At 40.3% G+C, this 13,048-nt stretch overlaps 1 protein-coding gene across 2 annotated transcripts in view; it reads right to left on the reverse strand.

Annotated features, from left to right (window-relative positions):
- csmd2 (CUB and Sushi multiple domains 2) overlaps positions 1-13,048 on the reverse strand; it is a 201,408-nt gene that overhangs the window by 97,504 nt on the left and 90,856 nt on the right. For both annotated transcript variants that reach the window (XM_054764767.1, XM_054764766.1), the window contains exons 6-10: positions 7,458-7,570; positions 4,078-4,155; positions 3,192-3,279; positions 2,982-3,106; positions 572-693 (exon numbers count right to left, since the gene is read on the reverse strand). In XM_054764767.1, coding sequence (XP_054620742.1) covers positions 572-693; positions 2,982-3,106; positions 3,192-3,279; positions 4,078-4,155; positions 7,458-7,570 — 526 coding nt within the window. The remainder of the gene's footprint in view (positions 1-571; positions 694-2,981; positions 3,107-3,191; positions 3,280-4,077; positions 4,156-7,457; positions 7,571-13,048) is intronic.

The following is a 13,048-nucleotide window of genomic DNA, read 5'->3' on the forward strand; positions in this document are numbered from 1 at the left end:
AAATGTTTTTTATATGGGACCTCTAAGCTTTCTGAAGGCAACGCGTAACACGACCCTACTATATTCAATTAAACTGAATTAAATGAATTGAATTCAAAAGTTTGTTATATCAGTGATTTGACCTAACATTATGTGACCATGCAGGGTTAAAAGCTCCAGAACGAGCCTCGCTCCGATCCGGACACCACAAAGTGTCGTCTCTTCTTGCGGCATACGGTAGGAAGACTGCAGACACAGAGAGATTTAGCAAGGCTGGCTGGGTGGCCTTCACGGTGGCTATAACACTTATCTTTCATGCTCGCAAAACCTCACCATCACTCTTCCGTCCCCCTTTTTTTTTTTTTTTTCACCACAGGTATTTCTAACAACTCCATTTGTCTTTCACTGCCCTCTTTCCAATGTTGTCTTACTTCCCTTATCTATGATATTGCTCTACCAAAGAACCTGCACCATGTGGTGAATTGGCTTAAGAATAAAATGAGTCAGGTAATGGTTGCCTCCTGGAGCTTGATACATCCTTGACACACCCCAGGAAAGTGGAAATAGGCGTCCAATAATGATCAACACCTACCTTAGACGTGTCTGTCGCTGTGATGATCCAAGTGCAGTTGGCATTGTTGTCATACTGGACCGGGTAGTTTGGAGATGTGATGACACCACCGGGTCCTTTTAGTTGACCGCCACACATTGGGGCTAAAAAAGGAGAATATGTTAAATCAAACCCAGTCTAGTAACCACACAAGAAAGTCACCGATGAGTTTGTATTCTGATACTCCTTGATCTAAGTGCAACCTTGGATGAAGTTAACCATGAAATCCTTAAGTTCCTCCAGTGGTGTTTAGGCCTTCAAGGCACGCTCCTAAATTGGATTTCTTACAATCTTACTGGCACATCATCATCTGTTTTTACAGATTCAGAAGTCATGCACTCCATGCGGAGACCCTCGCGGGTAGATTCTTGACCATGTCATTTCTATATGCTGATGCCACAGCTTTGCATTCTGGTTCTCACTGATGTCAAGTGGACAAAATCTGTAAACCAAAGGAGGAAAGGCAGTGTCGTTTTATGGGTCTGTGTAAAAACCTTGAAGCCGCGCCAAAGACTTGGCTGAGATTTACGATTACAATCATAACTTTGAGGAATAAAACTATGTGAAAGCTGCCAGACTGCCATCTTTCATGTCAGACACGAGTAAGATGCTTCCGCTCACATTCGGGTCCGTAAATGATGGTTCAAGCTCGTCCTGCTGCTGCAGTGGACAATTTAGTGGTCTACCAGCAGATGTTAAATATAGTTGAATGTTGCTTGGAAAATATTTTGCACCAACACTGGCGATACAGCAACTATAACAGATAATTTGAACGATACTGGAAAATAACCATAATAATAATAATAACTGTGGACTCCAAACTGTGAACACTTTGAAGCGAAGCATCCTTCAAAGGACAATGTGACTTTTCTTATCAGGGCCCGCGGGTGTCTGCATGCTGGAGCTGTTAAACGTCCTTTCAAATTAAAGCAGAATTTCAATGAGTGCTTGAAGGGAAGTGTGTGATTGTGTGTACCTAGAGTAACCTAAAATTAAGGGCCCTGATACCCTATAAAACTCCCCCTGAAAAAAAAACTTTTAAAAGTTAAGGGCAATTAATATGAGTTGTTCTGACCCTGAGGGTGACCCTCATAAAAATAATACAGTGCAGAGGGAGTGTAGCATTGCAACCAGCAAAAGCATGGCCCAAAAAAAAGACAACGATATGAAGTATTTGAATGTTTGCTTTTTTTTTTTTATTCCCATCCGCATGCTAATGATAGTGCTATTCGTTGGAAGAATGAGTAATTGTAATTTAGGATACAGATCTTCAATTATTCCTAATAATCATTTAAGCAAGTGAAGAAAGACAAAGGCGCCATACCGACGGTTTAATGAGGATGATGGAGAGAACGTTTTTAAAGGTCATTTTTGCTAGTTACATCAGCCATTGATGTTTTCTACATAAATAATTTCTTTTAAGAGACATGAAAAACCCGTGACACTTTACTACAGTGTTTTGAGTCACCAAAAAGAGGTTTTTCAATAATTCAGGTAACAGTGCCCCTTATTACTTAAGTGTCCTCACTCCCTGTGGACTGTGATTTCATTTAGACACAATTGGATCAGTCCAACACAAACAAATGAATGGGAAATCCCGTTGGAAGGGTTGGCTCTCACAGCTGAATAACAAATAAGCACTGATGCACTGTTAAATATTCATTCATTCATTCATTTTTTTTCCTATGCTGCTTAGTCCTCTTCCACTAAGGGTCACGGGGGTATGCTGGAGCCTATCCTAGCTGACTTTGGCCAAGAGGCGGAGTCGCCAGTCAATCGCAGGGCACATATAGACAAACCATCATTCATACTCAAATTCATACCTACGGACAATTTAGAATCGTCAATTAACCCAACATGCATAACAAGATATATTGGAATACATTTATTGTACAATGCAAAGTGACTTCTGTTCCATAAAAGATCCTATGCAAATAAATTGCACTTATTTATATAGCTGTGTTTTAGATATAATTAAATGTGCAACATTCGACACACGTTTTTTAGGACGAGGCTGTAATCATTTCTATTGTCTTGTGTCCCAAAACAAATGATCTTAATGAAACAAAAACCTCACTTTTAGTATGTATAAATAGCAACTCATTTGGATATAAAAGTCTTGTAAAATTGCCATTTCCAAACACAAAACATGATGCGGTTTAATCTTCCCATCTGTTACTAAACGCCTGCAATACTCAAGTGATGGAAAGAAGGGAGCATTGCCAATTCCTGTGTGTGATCTAAAATGAAAATATACCGCAAAGACTCACACAAACACATACAATTCAGGTAGCCTCAGTAACCGAGATAAAGCAGGAAGCGGAGGTCATACGGTGTTGACCCCGCTATTCCAATGTGCGCCAACACGGTCAAGCACGGTGTTAACACTTGCCTCTGCAGATGGGCCGCTCGTCACTCCAGCCCACATAGCTGTCAGTCACTCTCAGACAGCTGATGCTCTTGGAGCCCTGCAGCTCGTAGCCCTCGTCGCAGGAGAAATGCACTGTGGCTCCGCGTCTGCAGCCAGATTCCATACGTAAAAGGAGAATGTCACGGCTTTGCACACACACTGAAAGACTTTGCATGCATTCTTTGTTTCTACCTGAAGTCTGAGCCTTTTCTTTTGCCACGATCTGGGACGCCGGGGTCTGGACACATGTTGTGTCCTTGGGCCACACCCATTTGAGACACTACACGCAAAAAATACGAGTGGAAAAAGAATATAAATTATTATAAAGGAGAGTGTTTTATTGCAGACGACTCAAGGAAGTGATTTGGACGTGGATGTCATTACTGTTCTATATTAACGACATAAAAATGGAATTGGTGGTGGAAAGTCGACCCGGCATTTTTCCACCACCTTCTGATGTAGTATCAGAGGCGTGACGGTGCCTGCATGCAAGAGAATACCGGGAAGACATGGCAAGGGTGTGAAGTATTGATCAACACTCTTGCCTTCTTGTGCTGAAGGCGATTGTCGCTGCCTGACAAGTATTTTGTCCATCGCATCAAACCCATTGTATAAAGGGCAGAGGCGTATAGATGTATTGTTGCAGCCACATGCATTAAAAGAGGCTAGAGGGTCAAAAAGTGAACAGGGTGAAATGAGCATGTGACAGCTTCTTACAGAAGAGGCAACTGAAATGGTAATAATAGTTCAGACGACTACATCAAATAAGTCCTATTTTAATTTTTATCATTTCCATAAATGGTAAAAATGTAGTAGCGGCAGAGAAGCTATGCTTTGTACTGGTCTTTACTCTTGTAAAATTAAACTTATGCTGTCAAGTATGTCAACAAATATTATCCTCAAGCATGAAAATTGAAGTCCGACGAGCAGTGCAGAGCCTTTTCAGCCCCTTTTATTCTCTTAGGAGTATTTCTGTAGATGGCATATGCAATATGAAATGGAAGTCCTCTTCACAATGATGAACACAGGCTTACGTATCTCACTGACCACTTATGAGGCGTTCATTTTCGTGACTTACACACTGATAGCTTGTGGTAGTTGTCTTTGCTCGGTAACATCTTTACACCTCGGGACTTCAGCTCAGTCATCTTCTTTACTGGGGAGGAAAAACAAAACAGCACAGTTCAACAAAGGAGCATTTACTATTACATTTTTTTTCAAGCATAAAAATTGTGAAATGAATTGAAATCAAACAATAACGCATTCAGAAGGCACATTCAAAGATGCTGTGATGATATGTATCGGTAGTATTCTACAATGGTCACCAGGGGTCAGTAATGTTACTGTAATGTTCGGTGAGAAACAAGTATCAGACTTGATCGCCCTAACAACTTTTTATTGCAATCTCACAACAGGCACAATGATCCCTAACACAGGCTACAGTTGCGTCTGTAACCCACGCCAAGCCAATGTCACTTCCTGTCTGCCCCCAACTTGTTTCCCCTAGCACCGGACCACATTTACAGCAACACACACGAGCATTAGTCTTATTTATGTCGTCAATGGCTTATTGTCTCTGATTATGTCTACTATATTGGGTAAGACGAGTGTAAAAGTAAATGAAATGGACTTTCACTTGAATAGCGCCGTTCTACCTTTAAAGGTACTCAAAGCGTTTTGACAATCTTATCACATTTGCCTACTGATGACACAGCATCAGGAACAGCTGGGGGTTCAGTATCTTGCCCAATAATGTAAAAAAACAAACAAACAAAACATATTTAGAAGGTCGTAAGCAGGTTTTCTATGCTGAATTAAAATGTTTGCTTTATAAATAAGGAATTCTACTTCGCCAAAATTCACTTATCATGGTTGGGTCTGGAATCAATTAAATGCGATAAATGAGAGATTACTGTATTAGTAACATTTAACGGAGAGGAAGGGTCATGATTTAATAAATTAAGATAAAGAAATAACCATAACCTGAGTGCATATTTATAGAACAATTTCAACAAACAACATCTCAACTCACTTTTACGCTAATTCGCCTTGACTACTTTGTCAGTTCCTGACAGTTAAAATGTGTTTTCATCCATTGCTCACTTTCACGTTCGATATAATTCAAAGCAATTATGCTGGCGTGTCAGTACGTCATCTTATTATGGCGAAGCAGCTCGTTTCTGATGCTGGTGACTACAAAGGAGGAGAGGAAAAAATAGGGGAGTATCATCATGAGCTCTTAGCTATCTGCAGGTAATAAAAGGAGGTTTACTGAAAGCTTGCTGTGGCATTATGGGAGGTGTCACCAGGAGAATGGCCGGTGGGGAAAGGAAATCGGGATATGGGAGTTTAATCTAATTAAAGTGTTAAGTCTCCAATTTCTTTGTGATCTTCCAAACAAATGTTTCTATACGTGGACATGTAATCCCATAGGATCATTACCTTTCCCTTGCCTTATTATATGGTATTCTATATGGTTCCCCTGCTTCCTTTCTTATTTGTCTGTCTTCCCCCGCTGCCTCTGAAGCACATACAACCTTAGAGAGCAACCTTTTTTTTTGGTGAAGGAATAATCCGTTTTTCCCAGCTCATCCCTTCTCAGAGTTGCCCCTTGAACCTAAACAGTCACAGCACAAGAAATGAAAGCAGCACTGGGAGGAATTTTGTTTGGGCATCAACATCCATTGCCGTTTTTTTCCGATGTAGCTAATAAAAAAAAAAAAAATCAACCTCAATATCCCTGATCATTTTCAGTATCTGTTCTTGGGAAAAACAAAAACATTTTTTGACCAAAATTGTTGTTTGATAACTGTTCATTCGTCACCATTATCTTGCCCAAGCTTTGAGACACAAACGAGGGGTGTCGGTTCTTTGAAGTGAATGTCTTTTTTTCCTGTTGAAGCCACGTGTGATAGGTCAAAATGTGTGGTGTCGTATGTGTCGACACATGCAAAGTGGAAAGGTGAGAAAAATGGACAGTAAGAAACAAAAGCCGAGGCACTTGTGTTTCTCCATGCCAAGCTTCACTAAGGACTAGCAAAAATTGTTACCTGACTGTCTTCATTTTGCACATTTGAATACACATTGGGTAATGTAATTTTGTGTTCATGCTGTGTTGTTTCACTGTAAATACTAGGAAATTTCCTTCTCACAGAAGACCTTCTCGACACACACTCACACAGCACAATCAGAGTTGTGCAACACTTACATATGACTGATGGAAAAATACCGGGAGAAGAAGCAGACACACAAAAGATGCATTCTTCTCACTCTCTCGCACAAGCTGAACGTTCGCTTTCTACCCAACAACTGCTACTGCTCCATATGCTCTGTGCACCCATCATTCTGGCCTCTTCATCAACCGTCCTTGTCGATGCTAGAGTCCAGCACTGAACCAAATTTATTGCTCTTAATTTTTTATGCAATTTACAAACATTTTAAATTACGTGATCATTGACTACTCTTCCGATAGCAACGCTGTCTCAAAAAAAGAAAAAAAACAGGAAGAAAAGCTCAAGGAATAGCTTTTACATTGCAATCTGTGCCTTGTACAGCATATAAATGAAACCACCCATCCATTTTATATGCTGCTTATCCTAATTAGGATAATTAGGGGGGTATGCTGGAGCCTATCCCAACTGACTTCGGGCGAGAGGCGGGGTACACTCTGGACTGGTACAAATGAAACCATATGAACATATGAGTAAAAAAAATCATATAATTCTAATTTTAGAAATTAATTATACACCAGTTTGCTAAGACATCAATTTAAGAAAAAAAATAAAAAAATAAAAAATAAAATAAAAATCTAAGGAGCCATTTTTGAGCCAAAAGAGCTGGCTGGTTTTGGGGAGCCGAAAAAAAAAACAAAAAGGTGGTTACCTTAAAAGAGCCATAATTGCCATCGTTAGTCTCTGTCTAGTGACACTTGATTTTCATGTCTAAAATGGTACACCCCAAATCCAAATATAAGACGACTCTTTCTCATTGGGTGACTGCTGTAATTACTTTGTTCATTTGCGCTAAAAGCAATAACAAATCTTGTCAATCCAGCCAGCAGTTTTTCCTCCACTGGGCTTGACATCATCTTCTCTGTTCGGTGTCATCTTGAGAGTGGAACAAATGAAAAGTAAGGTCATTAACATTTTATTTCCCTGGGAACACGATTGTGCTCAGCAGATTTCACAGCAATCGCCCTCTTATATTATAAATTATCTTTTGACACAAGTTCACAGGTTCAGATTTTGTGCTTGTGGGTGCAGCAGTCCAAAAATGCAATGCAGAAGTGCTTCATCTCTGGAGGGCAACTGTTGCAGATTTCATTGCATCAGTACTGATTTTAATCTTCTTTTGATTTCCTCCACAAGCGGATTTTTGGTTGGATTTTGGCACTTGAGAAGAGATGCAGATTGAACTCAATTTGCATAATTCTTTTGACATAGTCCACCTTATCCTTACCTTGGTACTGGGCACTGAAACCTTTCATCTTATGGTTGCCATCTGATGTAAAATGCAGACGAAGCCAGTTCTTGCTGCTAATAATGGGCGAGGGAAGGTTGGGGCCGGTGAACCTGTAAGCACGGAGAGAGAGAACAGACATAAGTACATTGGGTTATTAGGACAGGAGCATTTTAGCATGCAAATGTGAAGTTAACAGATTGCACACTGCAGACACATTCGTTAGTACATCCTGTGCACCGTAATGGCTTTCAAGGAAAGGCCCATTACGCAAAATTACCAACACTTCAATTGCTTCTGGAAATCTTGTTTTCTCTAAAAACAAAGAAGCCCATCTTGTATTAAGTTGTATTCTTGTAAGTGGCCACAATGCAAAAATACAGTCTATCAAAACTCTTAATCTGGCCCAGAGGCACTGAAATGGCGCGCCATGCCTTGCATTTTTGTCTGTCTTGTTTGGTTCTAGTCATTATGATTAACAAGGCTGTATACTTGTACATGCACGAAAGGGGATGCTAACATGAACAACATCTAAACAAACTGTTGGCCACAAAAAAAGGACCAGCATTGACAATTTCAGGGACAAGGCATTTCATTTCCAGGCTTTGGAAAAGTAAATGCATATCATACTTCACAAACACTTAATGTGTCCCCTGATTTGTATGCTAATGAGGGTTCTTGCTTACCAGGCACTTCCGCAGTTGTTAAAGGCAAAGTCATTTGGGGGGACGTTGGGGTTTTATCATAGGACACACTAACACAAGAGGCGCTACAAATGACCTACTAAAATTGATGGGGCTAGTGTGATATATTTGGTGCGGAACATGCATATCTAAATCCATGTGGTGAAGCTTTTGCTGCAACAATAAAAGCAATCCAAAAAACACTTACTGCACTCATATGTACTAAAATCATTCCAGATTTTACACCTTACCGCATCTTTCACACAACACAGACGTCTGAGAGTGAAGGAGACTACAGGGAGCAACAAATTCAGTGCGGAGCAGACTGACGGAGGTCTTATGAAGGGTGCTGTGGCCGATTCTATGGTTCCTTCGCACCTCGCCATATTAGTTAATTATTGTCTTGATAGCGTGACACTAAATCAGTTTTCCGTTGCTTGGGCCCAAAGTGCCACTTTTCAACGACTTTTTGTCCAGTGAAATGTGTTATGGCCGTGGCAAGGTTAAAGAGGTGGATGTTTTTGACTGGAGGGTGATATTGCACGTATCCCAATATGTGATGTGACTCATTAGGGGTGTTTAGTTGACTCTCTCTGGTCTGAACCAGTTGATGGCTTTGTAAACTTAGTCCGTGTCTTTTCACAGTGCAAAACTGTCACAAAAACGCTACATGGCCCACTTATTGGAGTGAGGTTTGCTGTACAAAGCAACGAGTGAAACACGATTATGTAACTGATGCTAGCCTGTGCGGCTGCGCAAGTGTACGTTGGTAAAAATCTCACTCCCTCAACCTTGAGAGCTGCGCTCAACGTGCGGTCGACAGTCCGGGCTTTTGGCCGAGCGGTCAGTGCTCTCGTCTCCCATTACGAAAGTCCTCTGTTCGAGACCCGAAGCAGGCGAGTTGGGTTACAACTACATCATGATTACATGATTGTATGTAAAGTCGTCCCACATTGTTGTTTCAACATTGCTCCCTCACACTATCAAAAACGTTCAATATGTATTAATTAATAAATGACTGCTGTTTTGTGGTTGACTACAATACTACTATAAAAAATATTGACAGAGAAGTTATGTGTAATATTCTGGTCACTAGGCGTCAGTAATGTTACACTGATGAGACATATACTTCAGATTACATGACCTTTATGCAGTCATGCAATGGCATGTCCGACATGACAGTGACACGTCCGTGTGGAAGTGGTATGTTTTTGGCTTCTTACTTTGTCATTCTTCCCCACTCAGTTTGAAACCCTTTAAGTTTAGAATAAATCCATTTGAGGCCAACTAGCCATCTCTTGTGTCCCTGCAGCGATCCCGTAGCCTGCACATGACACTTGAGCAAGGTGTTGTAAACAAGGAATAATAAGAATGTAAAAGGTGACTTTAAGAGTGTCATTTCATGTCTACTGGGCCCTAATAATGGTGAAAACCGTACTTAGAAAGTCATAAACAGGTTTTCTATGCACCAACTACAAAAATATACCATTTATTGATATTGAATCCTACTTTGCCGACATTCACTTATTGTAGTCGGGACTGGAACCAATTAACAGCGATAAACGAGGGACAGCTGTATATGTTTGTGTAAGCTAACTCTTCTACCGGGGTGCCAAATTCAGTCACAATTTTTTAGCTGATGTATTTTGAGTATTTAGCTCACTTTGCTCGAGCTTGCTGTTCTCACATTTAATTCATTTTCTTCACATTTCAGGTAGAAGTTAAATGGTGAATCTAAATGTTACATGTAAAAATATAAATGGCAACATATAAAATATAAATAGAACCGTTTAAAATACATATTTAATCCAATTACAAATAATAAATGTAAATGTTAAATCTAAACATAAATGTTATATATAAATGTTAAATATGAATGTCAAATGTAAATATACACATCACATTAAATGTCAAATTAAATGTTAAATCTTGAAATAACAATTTCAAAAACATTCAAATAGCGCACGCCTCTCAGTGCGCACAGGCCAGCCGACACCTTTGACTGTGCTGTGCTGTGAATGCAAGATGAAATGAAGGGGAAGGACCACATGTCCAGTTCTCTCTGAGTAGGAGACATAGAATGGAGGGATTGAAAATTATTTGCTCCGATTGCGTGTTTGTACATTCTTTTTTTTGGACTGTGACCGTATGTCACCATTATACTGCTATGGACAAACCTCATTCGTACATTTGTGAGATGGAATGGATTAAATTCGAGTTGTTCACCACAATAGAAACACATCAAGTTTGTTTGGAGCCAAATGTTCTAGATGTTCTCGAACCGACTAATTTGGTTTGGTTACCGCATTCCTTACCATGCAAATTGTGCAGAGTGCAGAAATGAACTTCAGTTTGACTAAAAGAGACCCAAGAGTGCTTGTGTGAAAGCAGCCTGTGAATGCTTTTCATTATTGTGCACAAAGACAACCTTTCATATGATAGAAAAGGTGATGTAATCTGCTCTGTATTGCAGGGGCACGACTCATGTATGCATAATGACAAGTGGGTGCAGTTTCGGTGTCAGGGGTGATCGGCTTCACGGCAGGATCAAACATGTTAAATCACCGTTTTAGGGCATGATCGCATCGGCGTATGCCATCTAATGAACACAGCTCATGTTCACATGTGGGTATTTCCACGGTTAGTTAAGTCGAGGGACTTTCTGGAGAGAAGGAGAGAAAAACGTCCCTTTGTAATTGCAGCCACTTTACAAAGATCAATCAGGAGTCTGCTCTGTATGCAGGTCTGTACAGTGGAGTGAGGGTCACAGTGACTTTAAAGCCCAAACTAAACTTTCAGCATTTTAATGATGCGGATTATAGCACAGGCTGGTTTAATCCACATGTACAGTACACACATACGGACATACACTGCCTTTAGAGACATATCAATGCTCCACCTGAGGTAATCACTATGGAAGTCCAGAAGGGCAGTATTCGAGTGTTGGCCTTGACCTTCACTGTACACTTGGACTTTGTGTACTCCAGATAAAACAGAAACACCAATACAGTTCTTCCAGTTCTTGAAACATCCACCCCTCAGGACATAGAAACCATCAACCTTTACCATAGTATGAAACAAGGCCTTCAGGCCAGTTATGTCGCAGGCAAGGGAGTTTCAAACTGCCCTGCTTTCCTATACCTTCCTGGTTTGTTCGTCTATTTCAGTGCTTTCTGTATAATTTACAAGAAGACTTCTGGTCCCAGCAGGGAATCTTGTTAAACCTTCTGAGGGAATCCTGTCGGCTTTTTCCCCAACTAATTTTCTGACTTCACAGAAAAGACAATGTAGACACTGTGGGAAGAACACATCATCTCAGCACCCTGTCTTTTCTTTCTTCAACTCCCCCCCCCCTTCCTGTCCAGCCATTAGCGCAGATAGTATTGTTGACCTAAATGGCCCCACGTGCTCAACGGATTTACTCTGCCAGGGTAAAGTGTGAGATACACTTCCCCTGTTATATAGAATTTATTTATTTGACTTTGATGTTTTGTTATTATGCAAATTAGGAGCGGCCGGACTGGAGCAAGAGGGGATTGAGAAGAAGAGAAAAGAAAACAGAGGCGGGGCACGGGGATAAGAGGGGTACAAAAAAGACAGACAACAGGACAACAGCAGCAACAACAATTGTGACAATAACAAAACAACAGAAACATACAGGGCTACATCAGCAAATGTCTGTGACGGCTATAAAGACCCTAACGGAAGGGGCAAACTAATATCAACAACCACAATGACAATACTGCATTGAAACAGTCACACATAATAGTAGTAATGAAATTATTAACTATGATAGTGATCAGAACATGGGCATTACATCCTTACCAATATCTATAGGCCTTACCATAACACCACCGGTCCACTGTACTGGGCTGCAGCACTGTTTCTATGGTAATTGCTATGTAATTGCTTGTATCAATATATGCATGCTGTATGTCCACATAAACAGAAGAATATCAGCTAAAAGCTCAAGAAAACCAATTTTAGGAAAACAGACAGCAATTCAAACCACGAGCACTTAAATTGGAAATAATCAAAAACAAGGGAACAGGCCGAGACCAGCATATGCCATAAATCAATTCACTGCACAAAAGACGAATGTGACAATCTTGGCAGTGTTTAAAAGCTAACAACAGCACAAGTATCATTCCTCTACCAATAAAACTCATTGATCAGCAGCATTGTTTACACTTACCGAGTCCCGCCTTTAATTTGATATCAAGACCATCAATATAGACCTTGTTGATGCATAGAAAAACATTATTATATTTCTTTTGCAAGCAAAATGACCGTCTTTAGCTTAAGATTAGTGGGAATACTGTGGCTGATAAAAACCAAACACAGTTGTAGGAATAAATATATTTCTTTGTGCAACCAGTTAAAAAAAAAAACACCACTTCCTTCCTACAGTACGCAAAGCAGCAGGAATGGGCCAGAAACATAAACCTAAGGGTCTCAATGCACGGTAGTAGAAAATTCAATGCCACTTGTTCAACAATTGATCTCTCTGCCAGTGAGATTCATGACTTGGGCTCAGAATGTCTTAATAGGGAGGCGAAGGACTGAGCTACGCTGTTTACCGCTAGTACACCATGGATGCTGAAACCATAAGGGTCTTCAGGTAGCCCAGTATAATGAGTTGTTTAATTCAATACACAAAAATATATTTGTTGTTACTGGTTGACCTGAGCTGTGTCAAAGCATACAAATAATATCTAGACTCTAGTTCGTTGGTCAGTCGCAACCTGACAATGCACACAAATTAAGAGGACATCTGTAGAAGTACGAAGCATTTCTGAACAGCAGAAAGAAAAAAAAAAAAAATCCAAGGTCACTCAAGAAGAAACGGCAATCACAAAGCTTTCCTTTTAAGTCCACCAAACACAACTCTAAACGAATGTCAGTCAC

The sequence above is a fragment of the Dunckerocampus dactyliophorus genome, chromosome 20 (genome assembly GCF_027744805.1).
Source record: "Dunckerocampus dactyliophorus isolate RoL2022-P2 chromosome 20, RoL_Ddac_1.1, whole genome shotgun sequence".
NCBI lineage: Eukaryota > Metazoa > Chordata > Actinopteri > Syngnathiformes > Syngnathidae > Dunckerocampus > Dunckerocampus dactyliophorus.